Source organism: Camelina sativa, chromosome 3 (assembly GCF_000633955.1).
Source record: "Camelina sativa cultivar DH55 chromosome 3, Cs, whole genome shotgun sequence".
Classification (NCBI taxonomy): Eukaryota; Viridiplantae; Streptophyta; class Magnoliopsida; order Brassicales; family Brassicaceae; genus Camelina; species Camelina sativa.
The window spans coordinates 13783750-13808508 of NC_025687.1; the positions used below are offsets into that span (position 1 = coordinate 13783750).

Consider the following 24759-nt stretch of genomic DNA (forward strand, 5'->3'; position numbering starts at 1 on the left):
GGATTATTTTCTCCCCATTATTGGTATGATATTGTAATGTTTTTATTCCCCAAATTACTAATAATATTATGTTAATAAATAATAAACGGCATGGGCGATCCGTTTTGTAAAGTAACTAAATAAGATTCTTTAGGTGCTCAACAATGACAACATCACGGGGTTTTGTTTCTAACCTACCCCATCTCTTTCCAAGCTTTCAAACTCATATTATAAGGATACATTGTATGTATCTAACTAGTCTGTTAGATGAATAGAAAAATATCATAACCTAATATTAGATGTAAGCTAATGCTAAATATCATCACCTAATGTTAAATTAGGAAGGTTGGGTTATAAAATTCTTATCTAAGAACTTTTCTTTTTTCTTTTTTAATAAAAAAAATTATCATTACATGTAAGCTAAATCATGTAATGATGAAAGAGATAGAAAGAACAGACTCATAAGATGAGAGCTTTTTTCTTTCTAATGTTACTATTGATGGTTGAAGTATTCTCTATACCAATTGTAATTTTGAAATTTGTGGAACACAAAGAAAAATCACAAAATATTTTTCAAGTTTTGCTTATGTACAAATATTATAAATGGTATATATATACTGTGGAATCATATTCAAACAAATGTGAAAACATGAAAAGGTTACATAATCATATTCAAATCTAAGATCTAGCTAACAGATCGAGTCCTTGCAAATGCTTCTCTTGATCTTAGATTTTATCTCGACATGGATCTCTCCTACCTTCTCCAACGTCTTCATGATGATTGGAAGCTCATGCAACAGAAACCATCTATGTCATTTAGAGGAAGAGGAATTCAAGAGTCTAGTCATGCATCTTGCCTATCTCAAGAGTTTATCAACAAAGCAATGTGTGGTCGCCTTCATTCTTTTCCCAGTGTAGACCAGCGTCTCTCTCCTTATGCTTTTGAATTCAACTCTGGCTGTATTACAAGAATTACGCCTAATTTTAATTATCAAACAAAAAGACGTACGCCTAAATAATTTGTCTCGGCTTGTTTCAATCACATGGGATAATTCTTTCTATTTAGATTGTAAGTAGAAGTAGAAGTAGGCAAAATACACGAACGGATAATATACTTAACAACCAAACCGAAACATATTAAAAGAGTAAGAATAGATCTATACACCTAACTACGAAGAAAAAGTATATCTGGAACTAAGTAAGTCCACAGAAATTATAAACCATCTAATAACGTCCTAACCAAAAGCAAAAAAATAATAATAAAAATAAATAACATAATTTTGGAAGTATTCATAAGTCAAAGCCGAGAAAAAGATTAATAAGATAGCAAAGCCAGGCTCCTTCTTTTCAAATAAAACAAGAAAGCTCTCACAACAACCATAATCAGTTAAGCAATTGGTCAAAGTAACCTACCACTATCTCAGTTTTTGTTTTAAACCATATAAATCTAAAGGGAAAGTAGAATGAATCGGTTCAATTTCTTATTATTTTGTATTTTGTAATAAAATAATATTCTTTTAGTCTCATAAAAATTAATGTTTTAAAATATTTTTTGTCCCACAAAAATTAATATTTTGTAAACTTTAAAAAATAATAATTAAAAATATTTAAAATTTTAAATTGTTATTAGTTTACAATTAAATAATATGTGATGATTTATGATCACATCGTTACGATCACGTAATCATCAGAAACGGAAGTTTATGCTTCGCTTCGATTGGCGGGACTCTCAATGTCTCTGTACTTGTCTTCTTCCTACGTGGCATATTTTATCATTTTAAGAAAATATATATAGTACTATATTTTTGGAGTATCGATGTAACCTAAACCTTCTGATTCGTGGGCTGTGGTGATAGTGATTTCCTTCATATAGTTAAGTATGTGTTTTAGAAAAATATCTGCTGATAAGCATCAATCCAATTCTGTATAAGCTATATAGCTCGATTTTCTTACAATATGATAAGTGATTTGTATATATTGAGTCTGAAACTAGAGAATGATTAGCAGACTAAAATATAGCTACGCATATTCTAGAGTGGTGGAGTAAGATTATATATATACAATAGAGTTCGAGAGACATTAAAGAATTATTTTTGTCTGTTGTATAATTTTCAGTGTATAATATGTCTATATACAGGTCTTAAAGATTGTGAAAACATATTGAATATTATCTATAGAGTTCTGACTTCTGAGAAAAACTTATACTCCTTCCGTTTTTATTAATTGTCACAGTTAAAATTTTGTGTCATAATATTTGTCGTTTTAGAGTTCCAATACAAATGTTTTGTAAATATTCCAATTTTATCCAACTGTTTTAATATTTTAACCAATCAAAAGATTCTAAAATATTTTCTCTATTTTATAAAAATTGATGTTTTGGGATATTTTTTTATCCCACAAAAATTGATGTTTTGTAAACTTCAAAAAGTAATCATTCAAAATATTTAAAATTTTGAATTGTTATTAGTTTAAAATTAAATATATTTCTTTAGTTATAGAAAAAAATATATTTAAACTCAGTAATTATTATTTTCTTAAAATGTGTAAAAGTTTATAAATATTAATCTTTTAGAGATAGTGAGAGTAGAAAATTTCAGAAAAGAACGCAGGAGTCAAGAGTTAGGACTCGATTTTGCCAATTTTTTATTTTGTTAAAGGTTTTGGTGTTGCCATTCTGAGCCACGTTACTAATATGGTCTGGACACCTGTCAGATAAATTTAGCATGCAATTAATATTGCGGAAGAAATAATAAGTAATTTCCTTATACAAATCAGAAATTTAGATAAGATGAGTTTAAAATTTTATAGGATCACATTACGTGTGCGTATGTATCAAGTGTATTTGCGTATAAGCAGATATATTCGGATATTGTAGAGTCAAATGTATTGTGCTGGCTGCAAAGACAAATCCCAATTTGTTTTTAATAAACTATTGGTTTGCCTGAAGTTATGGTTAAGTTTAATGCGTACGTGAAAGTCAAATAGCAATGTAAACCACACGAAACTGCTGAATTTTAATTACGTAAGTTTATGGATTTGTCCAATGATTGATGTTTGTTCTTCTTATAAGGGTTTTGGATACTTATTTATTAAGAAACGTAAGTATTAGATAATCTAATAACAGAGATGATCTGGAAAAGATGCTTCCTTGAAGTTAATTAGATCCCTTTGTTTTTGATTCCACTTGTTATGATGATTGTACATTATAATTAGTACTCAGTTTGATTGGCTAATGAGTAATACTTCTTCATTTCCGGCCAGCTTCCAGAAAACAATGTACAGTTTAATGGTTATTTTTGTTGTTGTTGTTGTTACAAGGAATGTAGATTATAAGTTCATCATGGTAACAATGGAGTTATCCCCTCTTTATATGTTTTATAGCCTTTTGGCTTTTAGGCAAAAAAAAAATGTTTGTTTCATTTTATGTGATGTTTTAAATATAAAATAATTGATTGTTTATGTTTTATAAAATTAAATGTATGATTTTAAAAGAAATTAGCCCAATAAAAGAAGCCTATTCCATCCAATCCGGCCCAATTGTACCTAAGAACTTTGTAGGCCGGGGTGGCATCGGAATGAATTATCAGTGAAGATGACATGACATCTCTTGCTCGATGGTTCAAAACTATAAAATTTGGTTCAAACTTTAATTTAAAAGGTGTTTTCATTAAATGAGTTGAAAACAAAACTCATCCATTAATTCACTTATATATTGTTTCAATTGAGTTAAGTCGTTATTCAATAACTCATTTTAAGAGATTTCATAATTTTAATCTCGTAAACAGCTACGCCAAAGGGTAAAAAGCGCACTTTTCTTTAAAATAATTCAAAACAAAGATATTTACTAATCGTCCCTTAAACTTTTGAATGAATAATCTTATCCTACATATGTCAAATCAAGACCATGGATACACATGGTTTTGTAATAAGAAGTAAAATACAACATTGTCCCGACAGAGCACTATGACCTGTAAATTGTCTCTTATCAAATGCAATCAATTTTCGAATGATCGATATATGATGAGTTCTAACAATTTATTGCAAAACCAACATTTTGGGATCAATAATGTCATGCGAATTGGATTCAATATACTTGTCTTTAAAGTGAAGGTAAAGTAAGCAAGTGCTTACAGTTTGCTTAATTTAATTTTCTCTAAGTTTTGATGATATCGATCATTACATGAGCTAACATGTTAGCTAGACTCCAATATCTTCAAATTAACATTTAAATTACTTATGCCGATTCTTATGATGTCATTATAATTTCTTGCAAAAGCAAAATAACTCCAAATTCGTCACTACTCACTAACAGATACGTTCTCTGTCGTATAGCTGTCTAACAATGGATAATTTATTTCAATACAAAAGAGATTAATTCACATAAATCCATCAAACATTACAAATTATTAGAATAGCGAATAACAAAAAAATAACATAAAATTTGCAGATAAACATGGACCATCAACGTCTTGAAAGATTTAGTTTAAAGCAGGAGCACGTTCCTCACTAACTCTTTTTGACTTTTATATTTTGTGTCCTACAACTAAAACTCCCAACTAACTTTTCATTAACTGCAGTTCCAACTCATTAACCAAAGATAACCAATAATCTCAACCATTGATTCCCTTATTGTAAGACCAATTTGGGTGCTAGTACATCGTGAAAAGGACCGTGGACACCAGTTGTAAATAAAAATTATTAGTAGCATTAAATAAGAATCAATTACCTAATTTTTTCTTGGTTAAGGTAGCAAAGAATATATGAATTGTAGATTTGATAAATCTAATTATTGAATATGTGACGAAGAAATTCTCATTTGGGATACATTTTGTAGATGAATTCAGAATTAAAAACCCTTACTAAGACTGTTTCAGCATCTTTCTAAAAGATGCGTCATGCATGTACACACTTGCCCACAAAAAAATGTTTATCGTTCTTGTTTCAACGATATCATCATGTTAATTTATGGAATAAGCTTGGCTCAATCTCCGTAAAGGCGTGAACTATTTCATCGATGCAAAGTTCCTAAACTGATAAACATTTTATCTTCGTGACGACTAAGTGATGAGACACTTCTCACACGTATCATGCTCTTGTCTATCATGATGACCAACGTTATTATGATATATGACATTTGATCAAAATACTAGTCGATATAAATGTTAACAATTTTATGTTTCTAAATGTATACTTAACTTTAATTTATGGGTTTAGTTCACTTAGCTTTGTTTGTTGATATATATACCTATCAGCTTGAAGAAGAGGGAACTTTTAATCCTGCTAACACGGACCCGAGATATTGAAAGTGCTTGTATAACAAAAAATTGATCGGACTCATTATTGCATTAGTTAGTATGGTCACGTTAATAAATCTTATTACACTGCGATTGACGTTAACTTATGATGTTACTGCTAACAAGAATTCAAATCAAATTCACAAGAAAAAAGTTCAGTTCAAGCCTATATTTGTATATTTTTTTCGCTTCGCAAAAAAGTTTGGATTAGTGAAGCATACTCCAACACACTCTCTCTTTAGGGAGCCCTTTTTTTACTGTTATGTCGGCTTGGGTCCGGACTCCGCACACCCTACACAGTATCTATTATTACTCTATTATTTATACTTACATTTATAATATTTTTACCAAAAAACTGAATACCTTAAAATATACCGTTGCTCGAATAGATTCACTATTAATATAAAAAAAATTCGGACAATATTGCATATATACTTTCTTTGTTTCTTAAAACTCATATTTAACACTATTTTTCTCTTTCAAAATAAGTTATGTAAATTATGCAAAATATAACCTCCCAATCTATATCCCTATTGTTATTCATATATAAAATAATGATTAATTGTTAAATATATATACACATTTGTTTTGCATGTCTCAATATGATGTGTCATTTTGAAACTTTCACGTAAACTAAGAATTAAACATTGAACATAAAAAAATGGTAGTATTTATATTTCTTTAGATGGTGAAGAAGACTAGACCTAGCTAATGGAAAATAATATTTCTTATGTGTGATTTAGTAGAACTCAAATTTGGATTTCTTCCCCAAATGAGCTGGTTATATCCTTTTTTCCAAAAAAAAAAATATTATACGAATAAGATCAGTTTTTATATTATAAATTATTATTATTACTCCTTTATCGGAAATACAAACCCTTCATACTGCAATGTGTACAATTTTTTCGAGTTCTAGAATTGAGATTTGAACCGGCCATCTCAAATATATCATACTAGAAAGTTGCTCACGCGATACGTGGATTTTTTAAATAATTTTTTATTTTGGTAATTGTAATATAATTTATAGTTTTATAAAATTTAGTTGGTGTAGTGTATATATATATATATATTCAAATAATATACATCTGTAATACATATATTGTTAATTATTTTATATTTAAAATAATTTACAATGCTAGTTTAGATTATTAGTTTGTAAAATTTTCTGAACACAACTTTTTATCTCGTTAAAATTATATATGTTATTTACAGAAACATCATTTAACTAATTGTTGATAAAGCACTAATTCTAAATTTAACAATGAAATGTTTGTGAGGTGAGTACTACTTGTTGAATATAGTTTCTCATGGTACAGATACAAAATAATGTTTTCCTAAATTGATTTGTGACTTTTATCTTTGACAACCTCATTTCTAGGTTTTTTTAGTGATACTATTTTTGCTGTCAGTGTTCAAAAAAATTTAGGGTAATTAAAAGGAAAAAAAAAAGAGAGTTCATTTAAAAGCTTAAAGGGGTAGATTGTAGCAATGTTTGTTGAGAATCCTAAATGAATTTTCTAACATAAAGTTAAAATTTACAGAGTGGATTCTCTTAAAAATAAGGAATAAAACTACTTATAATTTAATATCAAAGATTAAAATATGCAAAGATGCTTATTTATATAATCTAGTCAATGTAATCAAAACACACTTTACTCCACATTTTTACCTATTTAATTTAATGATACAATATATGAAATTTTAATATTTCCCTTCTTTTCTTATTTTACATGATTATTTAAAATATATATTTTATCAAATGCATAAGAAATGACCAAATTTGGTTGCACACATATGGTTATTTGTATACAAAAGGTTATGCATATGCATCCAAAATGAATGTAAAGCAAAAAAAAAATAAATGGATTCAATATATCTCTAATTTCATTATTTGGAAAGATAATGTGGGATCTGATTTTTTTAACCATTTATTTCATTAAGCATAAAAATTATACAAAAGTTTAGATCAAAATTTAATGTTAAAAAAAGATATAAGTTCAAAAAATCTAAACTTTCATTCATCTGACAAGACCTTAGCCACTTCAGTTAGTGTTTTCAGCCAAAAATGGATGTTATAAAGAACCATGTCAAACTCTAAATAAACTTAACAATTCTTACTAATCACCTTAAGTAAACCAAATATGACACTATGGAGAGAAGGATATTTTTCTTTGATAACTCTACTCAAATGTATAATTCTTTCATTTTTTTTTGAATTGTAATGTTAGAGAACGATAACCTCATGTATGACCAAATACATAGGATCCCCTGTTGAAGACTAAAAACAGTGTTTTTTAAAAAAAGTAAGAAAGAATAAATAGCATTGAAGAGGTGATAACACATTTAGAAGTATTAAAAAGATAATGGTTAAGAGCATCTCCAACTCATCCCTATTTTTTCTCTGTAATAGAAAAATTCTATAATAGAGGTGAATTCTATTACAATTCATCTCTATTCTCACCTCTAAAATAGAAATTGCTATATTTTTCTCTATTTAACAATCTCTATTTTAGAGGTGAGAATAGAGATGGGTTGGAGTAAAATTCACTTCTATTATAAAAAAAAAATCGGAAAAACTATTGGAGATGGTATAAGAAAGTGCGGTAGCATAAAAGTTGGTGGTTCGGTTGTAAAACTAAGTTGTAAGGTTTTTTTTTTTTAAAAAGTTGATCAGTCTTTCAATATTTTTGTGAAGTGATTACTACATTTGATATAGTTTATCATGACATATATGAAAAATATCCTAAATGGTTTTTTATTTTATTTTTTTGGATAGTTAATATAGAAGTATATCTTATCAAATTATAAGAAGTGGCGATATATGGTTAATTGCCTATGGCTCTGTTTCTTTTTTTAATTATCTATTTTATTAAGAAAACATGTATTATATAAAAAAGAAATATTTAGATTCAAAAGATCTGTAATTTCATTCGTGTAATGAAAATCTACACAGTTTATGTAGTTTATACATCCAAAAACAGATGTCATCAAGAATTATTTCGAGCACTCAAAAAAACTCACCTGTCATTATCTCTCCACCATTCTTAGAGATTATTCAAAACACTTACCTCTGGTTTTCTTCTTTGTGAATCCTACAAACAAATTTATGCCCCTACCAGTTTTTTCCTTGGTCCTTGCTTGGTCTTGCAACTGACTCTATTTCCCATGGTCACTCCTTTTTTCATATATATTCAATCGTTTAAAGTGAACTAGATGTCTCTCAATCCTCCTCTTTAGTTCAACCACATCATGTTAGGTATTAGTCATGTTCCACGATAGAATCTGCTTCAACTTGTGATGTGAGAAAAAACTCTAGTTCGTAATATATGTTCAAAAAAAATCAATTTTATTTGGATCAAACAAAAAACAGGAAAACAAAAAAGAAACATATGAATTGAGCCATCTTAAGAATATTTAACAATTTGAATGATTCACTAAACTAAAAAATGAAAGGTGAAATACCAATATGAGTCGAAGACGTAAGTAGACTTATACTTATATTAGCACTATTATATCTCAATGTTTGAAATCAGAGTCATTGATACACTGAAATATCTGTTAGTTAATAATCAAAATTTAATTTGTATATACCAAATTTTTGTTCCTCATTGTTGGTAATTTACTCCTCTCTAATTTATGTGTTTTAATTTGTATTGTATAGTCATTAAATAAATTTGACTTATACAGTTGACAAAAGTTAGTGGAGTAGTGTGTTTATCTGTCTTAAATTATAGTATTAATTGGGTGGTTTATTGTTTCATTAAATTTGTTAACTAATGCAAGAAAAAAATGAAAAAATGAAAAATCTTTAAAATAAAATAAATAAAGTTAAAATAAAAGATGACTTGTGTCATCAAAAGAGAATGCCAAATGTCAAAATATTAGCAAAAGTTAGAAAAACCTTCTTATATTATATAATAAGATGATCGAAGAGTTAGGGCGCACGTATCAGCACGTACGGGCCACGGCTCAGTGGCTCCTTTTGATTCATGAAAAAAAAAGTTTCAGTCCGCGTGAAATTAATGCCCCAACCTAATTCTCCTCACTTATTTTCCACTCCTTCCATTTTAAAATTCAAGCTCTGAAATGAAAGATATCTATGTATGCGATCGAGTCCACCAATTATACAACTATGATTACAGTTGTTTTTTTCTCAACCGAGTCTTTTTTCTAGCGATAATTCTATCGGTAAAATTTATTTGAAACTTTCCTTTTAGTTTGATGATTGATAACCACAACTCAGTCTTACATAACTAAGACCAAAATTAACATCATAATGTACATCAAAATTTACAAGAACCAGTAAACAATAGTATACGATCACGTACATGACAGATTTTTTGGAGAAAAAAAATTCTACCAATCAGACGATAGGATCTATCGTTTTGAATATCATTATACCAAAACCATCGTAATCAATATCTTATATAAAGCAGTTATATGTGAGACGACAAGTCCATTTACCACGAAGATACGTTTAAAGCGTAGTTTACTCATTTTTTTAACCCCATAAGATGTCATTAACTATAGTACGTTTTTTTTTTTTTTGTGCAACCAACTATGTATAGTTCTCAGAACCAATACTATTTATAATTGGACCCATCGACTTTAAAGTAAATTATAACACAAACTTAAAAAAGACTAAAAAAAGGAAAGAAAATATAACTCACTTACATTTCTCAGACTCCATATATAGGACTCAAAACTTCTCTGGATTCTTCACATTTCGCCACAACTACCACCACACCGACATTTCCCATTTCTATAAGAATAAAACACTTATTTCACCAAAGCATTGTGGTATACTATACATAAAATTCAGTTCCTAATTAGGAATTTATTGGTTTGTGAGATCAATGGAGAGTTACTTGAGGAAATGCTGTTTAGTTTCTATGTTTTTTTTTTTTTTAGGTTTAGGGTTTAAGGTAAAAGCAGAGCCTCAAGTTCCATGTTACTTCATCTTTGGTGATTCTTTGGTTGACAATGGAAACAACAACCGTCTTACTTCTATTGCAAGAGCCGACTATTTCCCTTATGGCATCGATTTCGGCGGCCCCACCGGCCGCTTTTCCAACGGGAAAACCACCGTTGATGTCCTCGGTAAACCCTTAATTATATTCCTCTTCTTGAAGTAACCAAAACCTTTGATTATATTTTCTTCATCACTCACTCACTTTGTCAAACTAAACTAGTTGAATCTAATTAACATGGACATATCTTGTGATATAATGAAGCTGAGCTACTTGGATTCGATAACTACATTCCTGCGTATAGTACTGTGAGTGGCCAGCAGATACTTCAAGGAGTCAACTACGCATCTGCAGCTGCTGGAATCAGAGATGAAACCGGTGCACAATTGGTAAAATTAAAGAACAACATTATGATAAATCTCTTTGGCTCTCTGTTTCTGTTTATGACTAGGAAAACTTGTTAACTCTGTTTTGGTTATTTTGCTTTTGGGAATGAAGGGACAAAGGATAACGTTTAGTGGGCAAGTAGAGAACTATTAGAACACAGTGTCTCAAGTGGTGGAAATTCTTGGAGACGAGAACACTGCAGCAGATTACCTTAAGAGATGCATTTACACTATTGGGATGGGAAGCAATGACTATCTAAATAACTACTTCATGCCTCAGGTCTACGCCACTAGCAGACAGTACAGTCCCGAGCAGTATGCTCAAGATCTTATCACTCGTTACAGGGAGCAGCTCAATGTAAGCTTTCTTGACTAATTAACTGATGTTTAGCTCAATGAGGCTATGGGGGTAATTTGGGAGTCCTCTGTNCGTATAGTACTGTGAGTGGCCAGCAGATACTTCAAGGAGTCAACTACGCATCTGCAGCTGCTGGAATCAGAGATGAAACCGGTGCACAATTGGTAAAATTAAAGAACAACATTATGATAAATCTCTTTGGCTCTCTGTTTCTGTTTATGACTAGGAAAACTTGTTAACTCTGTTTTGGTTATTTTGCTTTTGGGAATGAAGGGACAAAGGATAACATTTAGTGGGCAAGTAGAGAACTATTAGAACACAGTGTCTCAAGTGGTGGAAATTCTTGGAGACGAGAACACTGCAGCAGATTACCTTAAGAGATGCATTTACACTATTGGGATGGGAAGCAATGACTATCTAAATAACTACTTCATGCCTCAGGTCTACGCCACTAGCAGACAGTACAGTCCCGAGCAGTATGCTCAAGATCTTATCACTCGTTACAGGGAGCAGCTCAATGTAAGCTTTCTTGACTAATTAACTGATGTTTAGCTCAATGAGGCTATGGGGGTAATTTGGGAGTCCTCTGTTTTCTTGGTTGTATCCTATATTTGATGTTTTGATCTTTAGGAGTAATTTAAAATCCTTAATTTCTCAATCTTTCTTTGTTGTATGTGTTTATGAAGGCACTATACAGCTATGGAGCTAGAAAATTTGCATTGGTAGGAGTAGGAGCCATTGGATGTAGCCCGAATGAGCTCGCACAGGGCAGCCCCGACGGAACAACATGTGTGGAACGTATCAACTCCGCTAACCGAATCTTCAATAACAAGCTCAAGTCTTTGGTCCAACAACTCAACAACGATCATTCCGATGCCAGGTTTACTTACATCAATGCATATGGCGTTTTCGAGGACATTATCGCCAATCCATCTGCCTATGGTATAGAGAAATCTTCATAAATCTTGTTAACTCTAAAATAAATTGTATATTTTCTTGTAATATATAACGATACATTGGATTAACGAATGTTTTTTTAGGGTTTACGGTAACGAACGCTGCGTGTTGTGGAGTTGGAAGGAACGGAGGTCAGCTAACATGTTTACCGGGACAACCACCGTGCCCGAACCGAAATGAGTACGTGTTTTGGGACGCGTTTCATCCGTCGGATGCAGCAAACACGGTCATTGCACAAAGATCTTACAATGCACAATCGTCTTCCGACGTTTATCCGTATGATATCTCGCAACTGGCACAGCTTTGAAAGGACAGAGAATAGGAGAGTTTCTTAAACAAATGTTATATGCTTTTCAGGTTATAAATTGAATTCGTGAAAACAATTCTGAAGTTATATGTGTACCCAAATTGTTTTGCTTTATTAAAAGAACAGGGATTTAAATTCTCTGAGTTACTTCCACAATGCTTTTTTTTGTTTTTGTAATCGTGTATCCTCTTCGAGAAACTAAATTTAAATTTAAGATTTGAGCGAGGATTTATAATCACAAAACTATGAACGCAATTTCGCTGAAAATGATTCTAGGGTAGATCGGAATTATGTTAAAAAATAATCGTCATTAGTTTCAATACCCCTTGCAATACCAATATATATCAACGATGAGTACAAGATGTAAGAAGAAGATATCAACGTTAAACTAATTTAACAACACTAAGACGTAAGATTGTAAGAACGAGCGCATCTTCGTCACTTTCATTATGCATTTGGTAATTGTTTTTTTTTTTTGGTCAACTTGGTAAGTTTGTTAATTGATCCATCTCTACATACGTACGTATTACGTAATATTACATTCTCTATCGGGCTAAACAAACTAAGTCCAAAAATTATGAATCAAGCCCAATAGTTATCCATCATCACACTTGAATTGCGATATATCTCAAAAACATGTATAGAAAAAAAGATGGCTAGCTATATACGAGAAAACATAGTCACAGCACATGCTAAGTATATTATCGTATCTTCAACTATACGAAGTATATGTATTATATTGCCACATGTATGAACTATATGATGTTATGATGTTATGTAGTCAACACCATAGACATACAATCCGGTACATCGGTTGACTGACTCCGGCGAAGACCGATGTTGACTCCAGCGTTGACCAAAAAAATGTATTAATTTTTTTTCTAATAAAAATCAAAAATAATAAATATTATATATAAGCATTTTTGGTTTTTCATGATAAAGAAACATATTCAATTCAATATCTAAATATTTTTATATATCTCTAATGTATTCATTCTTATAATTAGTTAGTTTTTATTTTTAAAGCTAAATTAATAATTAAATAAAAATCATTAATAATTATTTTCAAGATATCTATATATATATAAATCTTTGATAATCAGATTATTTAAATACTACAAATCAATAAAATCAAATTCAACTACTTTCGTTAGAAAAATAATATGCAAAAGATTGAGTATATGACTCTTTACTCTAAAGTTTGTATGTTAATGTTGTATAAAATTTTAGATACTGTTACTATAAAATTTTAGATACTTTAATGTTGTAAAAATAATTTTAGCAAAACAATATATTTGATTTGAGGGTATGTTTGCAAAAGGGTATAGAATAAGAGTATTTTGCAAATACCTTTATATTACATCTTGAAAATAATTATCAATAATTTTTATTTAACTATTAGTTTAGCTTTAAAAATAAAAATTAACTAATTATAAGAATGAATACATTAGAGATATATAAAAACATTAGGATATTGAACTGAATATGTTTTTAATTATGAAAAACCATTAATGATTTAATATAATTTTTTTTAAAAGAAAAAGAAATTTATAATACATTATTTTAGTCAATGTCGGAGTCAATGCCAGTCTTCGTCGGAGTTAGTCAACCGGTGTACCGAATTGTATGTCTATGGTGTTGACCACATAACGTTATATAATTCATGCATGTCACCATGTAATTCATATACTTCATGTAGTTGAGGATACAATAATATATTTGGTATATGTGACGTAACTAGCCATCTTTTTTTCCTAATAATTATCATAATTCTGTTTTTTTTGGTCGCATCTAATTCACCTTGTTTCTCTCTTCCCGCTAACCAACTAAACTTGTTTTATTATGCTTTTATTATGATTATGATTTGATAGTTGAGAACTTGATACTAATGACCAAGACTGGACACTGGTCGTCTCTCTTTCAATTTTGGGATAGCTGTTACTCGATTAGACTTTTACAAGTAATCTATATATATAAACTTAACTTTTTCTCTCTTCTCTTTCTTCCACGTCATCATCCACTTAAGCAATTATATATATATATATATATTTTTTTTTTTGCATTAAAAATTAATATTTTAAATATTCATTCATTACATATTTATTACTTATAATTATTAATAGTAAAAAATAAATAAAAAACGAATTAAGTAAAATTAATTAAATTTTAAAATAGTAAAAAAAATTAATATAATTTTTAGTAAATAATAAAAATAATAACTATATAAAAATGAATTAAGTAACATAAATGAAAAATTGTAAATAGTAAAAACAATACTATGAATTTTTTTAGTAATAATGCTATTATTCAAATTTTAACCAAACTGTGATCATTTTCCAAAATTTAGAATAGATTAATGAGTTTTAGAATGGAAGTAAGATTTTAATGCATGGTGAAGTAAAAAAATAATTTATGTAATTGTATTTATAAAATGCTAAACATAAAAATAAAATTGAAGTGAAACATTAGTTTCTATTTTTTAAGAAACATATACTACAAAGATTTATTATAAAATTTCACTTTTAAAGAAAAATAAAAGATTAATTACTCAACTCAACTTAAAAATTTTGATCAAAAATGAAGACATTGTAAGGGTCACACTTTTTTGGGAAAACTATGAAAAAGATTATTGAAAAAATAATCCATCTAAAAGAACAAAATCAATAGTCACAAAGTATAGAAAAATGATATATAAGCCGTTACAAAAAGTGACATGTTATTTGTGTAGCATATCTCAGAAGACATATTATCAACTAAAGTTACAATTCTATAACATGATAAAAAAGTAAAATATAAAACAAGGTTGAGATTTCATCAATTTTATCAAATGCTTTTAACCCAAAACCTTGGTACAAAAAACATATTTAAAGTACACTATATTTTTTTAGAATACGAAACTGAAGTTGCATCACAAAATTAACATCTGAAAATAACACATGAAATTTTAAAAAAATATGTAACTTGGATTAGTGAACGGATATTTATTATCGAGTTTAACCGTTTCACCATCTAAGCATTCTTGACTTTGTTGGAAATTCTATTATGGCACGTGATGCACTTGGACAACCCGTTGTAGCGACATAGTATTAAAAATGTTCACGAAATTTTGTATATTTGTATTTAATATGGGATATCGATATGTTTAAATGATCTCTATATTTAGGCCAACGATCGACATTTGACGTTAGAACTTTTAAAAATATGTTTTCGTGGGATATGAATATGGAATGAACTCTTATAGGGATAAAAGGTCAGAAGATTGAGGACTCTTTCAGTGAGGTTATTAAGTCATTTTTTTGTTACCATGTGATATATTGTTGATTTACCAAAAACACATTATTGCAACAGTAGACCATATATGTTATATAGATTTATATTTTAAACTTCAAATGATTATATATATATATATATTCAATGATTTTTATTGATAAAAAATTTTAAACTAAAATCCCGTGCAAATAGATATAACAAAGAGATATTATCTTCAACAATATATATGTTGTATATCACTTTGTAAAGTAAGTTTAGTGTTTATATAAATTTATACTAAAATTTTTGAATGATTATATTTGAACTCATAAATTTATATTGATAGAAAATATTTTAAATTAAAATCCCGCGTGTGCGCGGGTACAAATTCTAGTAAAATATAAATACATGTATCTGATGTGGAACAAATGTATGCTAATGTGTTTAGAAAAAAACAAAAAAATGCCTAGGTTACATTATTCAACTCTATATTCAAATATCTAGAATGAGAGAACTCAAGAAAAGTTAACGATTTATGAAATTTTTTTTCTTTATACAAAAAGAAATGCCTAAAATGATATTTTAATGACAGTTCAGGTCTTTTGTGATACCTTTTCCCTTTAATTAGTATACAAATTTCTCAAAAACATTGAATTCCTTACATAATCATATGTCTAAAAATATATATAGCCAAAAATTCAAAAAAGTAAAAGCTAAAATCTTTTTATTTACGATAAGCTCTCGTCTACGCTCACACGTTTTACTATCAAACTAGTATCTAGCTACGTAGTTTAAATTAAAAAAGAAAAAAAAAATGATTCGTTAATGACCAAAGCCTGGCAACAGCAACATTTTCATTAACGACAATCTATCCGTCATTAGATGACTCGAATGATTTAGTGACAAATTGACATCAAAATTTTAAGTTTGTATAGAAATAGAAGATTATGGCTCATCACTTACACTATCCGATCCGTTGTATTGAATCTCTTGAATACATCTTCGTAGATAACTTTTTATGTACTGTATATTATAAATATCCTCATAATTAACGATTGACAGTGTGATATTTTTTTCTCGTAAATCTTAATTTAACATCGTGACTTGGTGATCGATTATCAAAAAAAAAAAAAACATTGTGACTTGGTGTGTCTTGAACATCCCAAGATTCATTTCTTTTTTTCTTCATTTATCAACATAGTATATGTCTGGAAACTTCATATATACTATATCATAAAATAGAACAATAAACCACCAGCATGCATATATGTTCACATTTGAGTCGAATCCTTATACGTTATTGCCCAATCGTTGGCATCAGAATTAAAATTAACCTGAAAACATGCAAATCATACAATATAGTCATAAAATGTATAGTAACCTAAGCTAAGAGTTGCACCTGCGATTTTTTTTTGTTTTTTTTTTGTCCAAATTAAAACACCTAAGATCTTAAATGGAAATAGTTGGGAGGGAACATATGGAAGCACCACCGGCCTAGTTCAATTATGATACAAACAAAGTCGTTGATTTATTCACAAAGAATCCACCTTTCATTTATTGCCCAAACCTAATTCCTCACCTGTTTTTCTTTTCACCAATTCTTCTTCATTTCGAATAATTTGAGGGATACTTCAATTTAAGATATATACATACTACGGTTTGACAAAAAAAAAAGGTGTATACATACTACGTCTACAACTAATGAGAAATGACACCAAATAATACACGATTTTATTTCTTTTATGTATATATATAATTATTTTAATTGACGCATTTAATATCCAAATTATATGACAAAAGGTCGGAGTTTGTACGCGGAAAAAACTCTACAGCTAGCTGGTCAACTCTCAGAAGCACAAACGGCTTTGTCAAACCTACATACGACTCTTTCTTCAATCATATTTACTGCAAAATATCTCTTCTTTTTTTTTTTAATATAACCAGCTGCAAATTATCATTTTTTGTCTAAGATTTTTATAAATGATTTATGACAATTAGTTTCTTATAGATATTTAGAGTTTTAGGGGTAAATAAAATATCAATGGTGCCATGGTGGCAAAAATTATTTATGTTAGTATGGGTCATGACTGAAACGAGCTTGGTCGAAGTATCAGTGTCAAATAAAATCCTACTCTCTTCCAATATGTTTTAACTTTGATAATTAACTTTTCAGTTTTTTTGATTGGTTCTTCACAGTTCTCATAAGTTCCTTTTAATAATGATATGTAGTGTGTGATTACTGATTAGTGTCAATCCGGTTGTCGGCACTTACACATTTTATAAAATCGGATACAAAGCCCTTGATAAATCTTGATTTAGATTAATAAATGAGAAAAAAGTAAGTCGCATTTTATTGGACCCACCAATCTTAAAGTGACTAGTCCTACAAAAATTAAATCTACCAAAATCACAAATATCTCTCTATATATACACCCACAACTTCATTGGACTTCCTCACATTCACTACTCTTTCCTTGCATTATCAAATATCTTTTTCCTACTTAAAAAGGTTTTTCGGTTTTGAAATGGAGAGTTACCTAAGAAAATGTTGTGTAGTGTTTGTTTTGTTGAGCTTCGGTTTTAGTGTAGTAAAAGCACAAGCACAAGCTCAAGTTCCATGTTTCTTCGTTTTTGGTGACTCTTTGGTTGACAATGGAAACAACAACGGTCTTGTTTCTTTTGCAAGAGCCAACTACTTCCCTTACGGTATCGATTTCGGCGGCCCCACCGGCCGTTTCTCCAACGGCAAGACCACCGTTGACGAGATCGGTATGCATACTTTGTTACAGTCTATCTTCCCTTTATAACTACGTAGCTAATCACATAGTCTACGCGATTAGAATGTTAACAGTCATAATCTAACATGGTTTTGATATTTCTTGGTGATAAATGAAGCTGAGTTACTTGGATTTAATGGCTACATTCCTGCGTATAATTCTGTAAGTGGTCGGCAAATACTCTCCGGTGTTAACTACGCGTCAGCAGCTGCTGGAATCCGAGAAGAAACCGGTCGACAATTGGTAAATAAATCACAAAAACACTTTCTCTCAACTCTCTAAATTCATTCATTAAAAAGTTCTAATCATTGTATTCCTTTTTTTTTTTTTTGAAAAATGAAGGGACAAAGAATAAGCTTTAGTGGGCAAGTTAGGAACTACCAGAGCACGGTATCACAAGTTGTGCAGCTACTAGGAGACGAGACACGTGCAGCTGATTACCTCAAGAGATGTATTTACTCTGTTGGTTTAGGAAGCAACGATTATCTCAACAACTACTTCATGCCTACGTTTTACTCTTCTAGCAGACAGTTCACACCCGAACAATATGCCGACGATCTCATCAGTCGTTACAGCACTCAGCTTAATGTACGTTTTTACTTATGGCGACTCTATCTCTGTTTTTTTTTTTTTTTTTTTTAAATTAGATTTTAATTGACACAAAGGTTTGGCTTTCTCGAGTTGCCCATTTAGTAGTGATGATAGTCATGTTTCTAGACGTCGGTTTGGTCCATCTCATGAAAATACGATTTTTGTTTTAATGAAAATATGTCCTTCTGCGTAGAGAATGAGAAAAATTGTAATTTATAGTACAAGTTAAAGTATCAGACCAATAAAGCCAATTCCAGTCTTAACTCGTATTCAGTTTATAGTCTGCGCGGAGAATAAGCTTTTTCCAATTCCGATCTTGTGAGAACCTTTTTGGAAAATAATCTAAAATCTGTGCAGTAAATTTTCTTTAATTTTGTAAAATTTGTATATCGGTAAACTTACTAGTTTCACTATCATATTTTTGGGGGTATTGTGCAGGCACTATACAACTATGGGGCTCGAAAGTTTGCATTGAGCGGAGTTGGAGCAGTCGGTTGTAGTCCAAATGCGCTCGCGGGCAGCCGTGATGGTAGGACTTGCGTTGAACGCATCAACTCAGCAAACCAAATCTTTAACAACAAGCTCAAATCGCTCGTTGATCAGCTTAACAACAACCATCCTGATGCAAAGTTCATCTACATCAATGCTTATGGCATTTTTCAGGACATGATCACAAACCCTGCTAGATTTGGTATGTACACACACACAAGCGTGTGTTTTGTTTTTCAATGTTAAAGACACAAAACTTGATATTAGTTTGGTCGGAAATGCTTTTTGAATTCAGGGTTTAGGGTAACGAACGCTGGATGTTGCGGTATCGGGAGGAATGCTGGTCAGATCACATGTTTACCGGGACAAAGACCGTGTAACAACCGAAACGCGTATGTGTGCTGGGACTCATTTCACCCGACTGAAGCTGCAAATGTGATTATCGCAAGGAGATCATACAACGCACAATCGCCTTCAGACGCTTACCCTATGGATATTTCAAGGTTGGCACAGCTTTGAAGAAACAGAGTAAAAAATAAGAACTAAAGTTCCACAAACCAATGTGTGATCTTGTTGTATACCGTACCACTTTTTTACTATCTTCTTGAAGTATTGAAATCGAGTAAAACATTATTATTATTCTATATACATTATAAGTTATAACACGATTTCCATACTGGTTCATCACTAGTATATCATGAGAGGACATTCTTCACGGAAATTGCGCATTACGGTTCATTTCGACAGTCATGATATCGAGTACAAAACACTTACCATGTTGCTTCCAGTAATCAGCCATCGGATTGATCCACTCCGGTTCAGCAATCTCGGCCCTCTTGTCCTTCAATTCATCTGTCGAAATGTTGTACTTCTCATCTCTTCTCTTCACCAACTCCGGCCTTAATACCCCTTGCCCCGCCCCCTGAGGTGACATCATCAGTTCGGGTGCACCCATTGGTAACTTGTCACCTACAGAAACACACACAATAACCAATGATTGGTCTGGCCAAACTAAACCGGACAAAATCGAACCCACTTCACCACTATAAATTTTGTGATTCTGATTAATGTTTAGTTGTTTTAACCGATTAATCTGGAGAACCTAATTGTTTAACCATACGATTTATGGATGTATTAACTAACAGAAACGGTTTTAGGTCGCTATTATAGCCGATATTTATATCAGAGACGTACCTCGGTCTATCTGCCAGGTGCACCAAAACTTTCCGTACGTTTTGGCCATGTTCTTGAGCTCCGGAGCAGCCACAACCTCTGGCAATCGTGGATAAGCCCACGAGCCTGACTTAACCTCGTAAGCATGAGAGTGCCAAAGCTTTTGCTCATCTTGAGGAAGACTTTCGTATAATCGGTCCGATATAACATATTCAATTCCTATTAAAACCGACTTTAGTGTATATTTTCAAACTTAGGCATCCAATGTAAGCGTAAACTAACGATATGAAAAGAAAGAAAAAAAAACAGTACCGATGAGAGGTGCATCCGAACGATCAGAGGCATATACGGCACACTGAAGGAACTCGTCGTTGACTCGGTGGACGTAGTGGTGAGTCTCTATTTGCCGGAACATGTCGCTACCATATATTGCGAACGTAGAGACATGACAGTTCATCTGCTTCACTGGCAATCGCCGCTGCATGATCGTCGATCCAGCATCAATCACACGTGTTGAAAACGTCACCGGACCTCCAGGAGGAACCTGATCGTCGCCACCGCTCGAAGCCATCCTTGATTTTTCTTAACTTTGTTCAACTTTTGTTTTTTAAGTATATGGTTTCATGATTAGATTATATGTATAATCTTTTTTTCTAAGATTATTATGATACATGGCATGCAAATTTCACAGAAACGTGTCACTAAACGGCCGTCCATCGACCATGTGTTGAGTCCAACTACAATGTACATTCCTCTCTGATTTAAATTAAAATCGTCTACAAAACCCAACCGGACAAAAATTCAACCAAACCAAAACCAAACCAAACTAATGAAAAACCGAACCGAACCGAACGGTTCCCAAAAGCAACCGGACACATGTACAAGAAAAAAGATTCGCTGTGCAAAGAATGCTGACGTGAAAAATATTTTGATATTTTCCGGCGGCCGGAAAAAACGAGAACTCATCTAAATCTCTCAATAATTTAGCAACGAATACTTCACACGCAATACAATCTTACCCTTTTCAACGCCTAGCTTTGCTCCAGTGACTAGCCAATGTCCAGGCAAATCCTGTGGTCCTTTCAACATCTCTGATGAATCCACGATCTTGGCCAGTTTCCCTGACTGTCCTGACACGTCCTCTCTCTTTTCCTCAGTCGAACTCGATGTAGATGGACCTCCTGGTTCAAGTCTCCCTGAGGAAGCAACCGGAGTATGGTCCCAGACGGATCGTCTTATTGTACAACCGGGGACTTTAGAGAAGAGTAATTTCAAATGCAAAACGTTTTTTGATCCGAATTCCCAAACCCCAAGCTGTGCTCCGGTGACAATGTGAACTCCCGAGAGATCGCCGATGTGTGTCTCAGTGTGTTCTATAGGCGAGGTGCTTACGTGAGAGAAGTTCTTCCATTTAATTGGCTCGAACCAGCGGCTATCTTGCTCCTCTGGTCCTTGCCATTTCGGTGCACCTATTGGCACGTGAGAGTCCCAATGTGGCTGCAGTATCTTGGGGAGAGAGACTAAGTGTTGTAAATGAATAGAAAGACGGTTTTGTTTGCTTCCTTCTAGGCTCAGCCTGAGACCTGTCACCGGTTTACGCCCTACCGTTACCTGAACATACCCAAACACAATATGTTTAGTTTCATCCATAAACCGAACGATGTAACTAAACAAATGAATTGGTCCCTCTGAGTTACCTGATCAGCGCTGATGAATAGTTTGGGACCCATTAAGCTGAAATGAAGAGAAGGACACACAGGTTCTTTACGTTGGAGGTTACTCTGTTCAGGAGCCCAAGCTCGAGCTATTTGGAAATCCAAGAAGTACTGTAAATCTTCAATAGGAGGCTTATCTGGTAAAGAACATCAAGAGTTTTGTTATGTTTATGAAAGTGTAAACAGGTGGTTACGAACATTACTAAGTTCAATTTTTTTGATAGAAACTCACATTCCAAGTAAAGTTCGATAGCACGAGTCAAATGCCGTAGACCAGGCACACCCTCGAGCAGAGAAACAATAGGAGTAAAAGTCATGTTGATAATGTCTGGAGCTGCTGGTACTGTCTCAGACCATCGAGCATGGCTTTGCTCAAGATCGTCGCCTCCTCTTCGCCTAAATATTACTGTGATATCCTACAGGAGAGAGCTTTTTCAGCTAAAATCTTCGTTTACCATAGTTAGAGGGAATGAATTTTGATAAACAGGAGTAATCTCGCCATGGCCCGTGACGTCTTACTAACCTTGTCTTTGTATTTTAAGGGGCCGGTAATAGACTGACTCTCTGCTTCATGAAACCTGTGCTCCATCATGTCATTCACGTAGTTTTTGATTTCTTATACTGGTAAAGGATAAGACTGATGTTGTCTAATGTAAACTACGTCTCTTCCACCAATGGTCACGGAAGTTACAATATGTGTGCCGTAATTTTCAATAAAGCTGCACCAAATGAGTAAATGGGGAAACAACATAAGAATTATGAAATGTCATCAAGAACCACATCAAGTGTAGCTTTCACACTCAGCAAAGCTTCCTCTTCACCAGAATTCTTAAATCTTTTCTTTCATTTGGCCACAGAAACTATGTGTTCGGTCAAGACAACAAGAGGAAACTGACTACTCTAAATTAGTTCTCAAACATTCCACCGGTGTGAACCTTAAGAGATTATAAACATCTAGACCAGCGAGACCAGAACATACAGAACAGCAGAAAACACAGTGTATTTAAGAGAGGAATATACCTAGCTAAGGAAGCGGGATCCCATGAGGAAGGAACAGCGCGCCTGATCTCGTTACGCAAAACCAATGTAAGCTTTGCCAATTTGACTTCATAAAGCGGTATAAAGTATCCAACCAGTGCAAGAGATTTTGTGGATGCTGCATCGACTTGCCAAGAACCCGTGTAATTGAACATCGCGTTAAAACATCCTAGTGGTATGTTCCCTTTTACACCTGCTCTCTCATTGAAATATTCTGCCATCTGCCAAAAAAGGTATATCTGATAAATAACCAGAAGCAAGACAGTATTTTTTCCACTGAGACACCTAAACTTCAATACTCATTTTGACCCCCACTATCTTTACCAGAAAGCCAAATAAACCAAGAACACCAGTAAAAGAAACAGTATTGATCAGCACAATAACTCGATATAACTATCTCTGTTCTAAAATTTCCCTAAGCTTCTGACTTGATCAAACTACAATTGCCTCAGTCAAGTGGAAGCTCGATGTAAAGCTTCCATATTGAGAAAAGTCCAAAGTTAATTAGGGTCCTATGAGCTAGTGGTTCCATAAATCCACAGACACACCTAAACTCCAATACTCAATCTAAGAAACAGTGTAAGTGCCCAATACTCCAATACTCCAATACACGTAAAACCATATAAAACCAAGAACACCAATATAAGAAACAGCATTTGATCAGCACAAATGCCCGATACAGCTATATCTGTTCTGAAATTTCCCTAAGCTACTGACTTAATCAAACTACAATTGCCTCAGCCAAGTTAAAACTCAATGTAAAGCTTCCAAATTTAGAAAAGTCCAAATTTAATCAGGGTCCTCTAAGCCAGTGGTTCCACAACAAAATACACAGATCACATCTAACTGTATATGCGTAATCAAGACAAAAGACAAAAAAAAAAAAAGGGCTAAACTCTAACAATGGCATTTCAAAACACAAGTTAACTGCTGAAAAAGATGAACCTGATGGAAGCTGCAAACAGGGATCCTCTGAATACTATTTCTGCCTCGTGAACACTCAATATCAGAAGGGACATTAGGAAGAAGGTATCCATCAGACAACTCAAGATCTCTGTTTTGACCTTCTTCGATACGAACAAGTCTTGACCCAGGAGCTCCTTTGCAGTAGAGAAGCCGAACATCAGATGTAACATCGAAACCACGACCCAGAGCTTGGATCGCATTACGGAGCGTCGTGGTCAAAGCTTCCGAGCTAATAACGCTAAAGTTTCCTCCTTTACGATTCTCCATTTAAGGCACACACGAAAAAAAAGACAAAACCTTTTGAGACTAAAATCTTAGAAATCGATGATTGACGATTACAACAAACTCATCTAGGGTTCGTGAGGGAAGATGGAGTTTTTGAGCTTTCGATCGATTTTTTTTTTTAGCCTCTCATCAACACCATTTCTGAAATGGTGTTGACTCTCCAATAATCGAAGAAACCGCGTTTCAGATTTTTTTTTTCCTTTTTTTTTTTTTTTTTTTTTTTTT

At 32.3% G+C, this 24759-nt stretch overlaps 4 protein-coding genes across 5 annotated transcripts; 2 read left to right on the plus strand and 2 right to left on the minus strand.

Annotated features, from left to right (window-relative positions):
• On the plus strand, window positions 9963–12476 carry LOC104776992 (GDSL esterase/lipase At1g29660). Its single transcript, XM_010501173.2, is given in 5 exon segments — window positions 9963–10373; window positions 10508–10632; window positions 10742–10987; window positions 11674–11929; window positions 12028–12476. Coding segments are annotated over 5 exon segments (1095 nt in total). The 5' UTR covers window positions 9963–10129; the 3' UTR covers window positions 12252–12476.
• Window positions 17946–19996, plus strand: LOC104776994 (GDSL esterase/lipase At1g29670). The gene is made up of 5 exons (XM_010501175.1): window positions 17946–18269; window positions 18396–18520; window positions 18620–18865; window positions 19307–19559; window positions 19653–19996. The coding sequence occupies exons 1-5, from the start codon at window positions 18026–18028 to the stop codon at window positions 19874–19876; spliced, it is 1092 nt and encodes a 363-aa protein (XP_010499477.1). The 5' UTR covers window positions 17946–18025; the 3' UTR covers window positions 19877–19996.
• On the minus strand, window positions 19926–21150 carry LOC104776993 (oil body-associated protein 2C). Its single transcript, XM_010501174.2, has 3 exons — window positions 20843–21150; window positions 20552–20749; window positions 19926–20326 (listed from the first exon to the last, which is right to left on the minus strand). The coding sequence occupies exons 1-3, from the start codon at window positions 21099–21101 to the stop codon at window positions 20070–20072; spliced, it is 714 nt and encodes a 237-aa protein (XP_010499476.1). The 5' UTR covers window positions 21102–21150; the 3' UTR covers window positions 19926–20069.
• Window positions 21258–24739, minus strand: LOC104776995 (MACPF domain-containing protein CAD1). Of its 2 annotated transcripts, XM_010501176.1 has the most exons (6): window positions 24229–24739; window positions 23266–23504; window positions 22769–22964; window positions 22478–22661; window positions 22228–22382; window positions 21258–22141 (listed from the first exon to the last, which is right to left on the minus strand). In XM_010501176.1, exons 3-6 carry the CDS (start codon window positions 22835–22837, stop codon window positions 21506–21508), a joined length of 1044 nt encoding a protein of 347 aa, XP_010499478.2. In that variant the 5' UTR covers window positions 22838–22964; window positions 23266–23504; window positions 24229–24739; the 3' UTR covers window positions 21258–21505. The 2 variants fall into 2 exon arrangements, with proteins under 2 accessions (XP_010499478.2, XP_019099268.1); XM_019243723.1 differs by lacking the exons at window positions 23266–23504; window positions 24229–24739 and having other exon boundaries at window positions 22478–22651; window positions 22769–22861.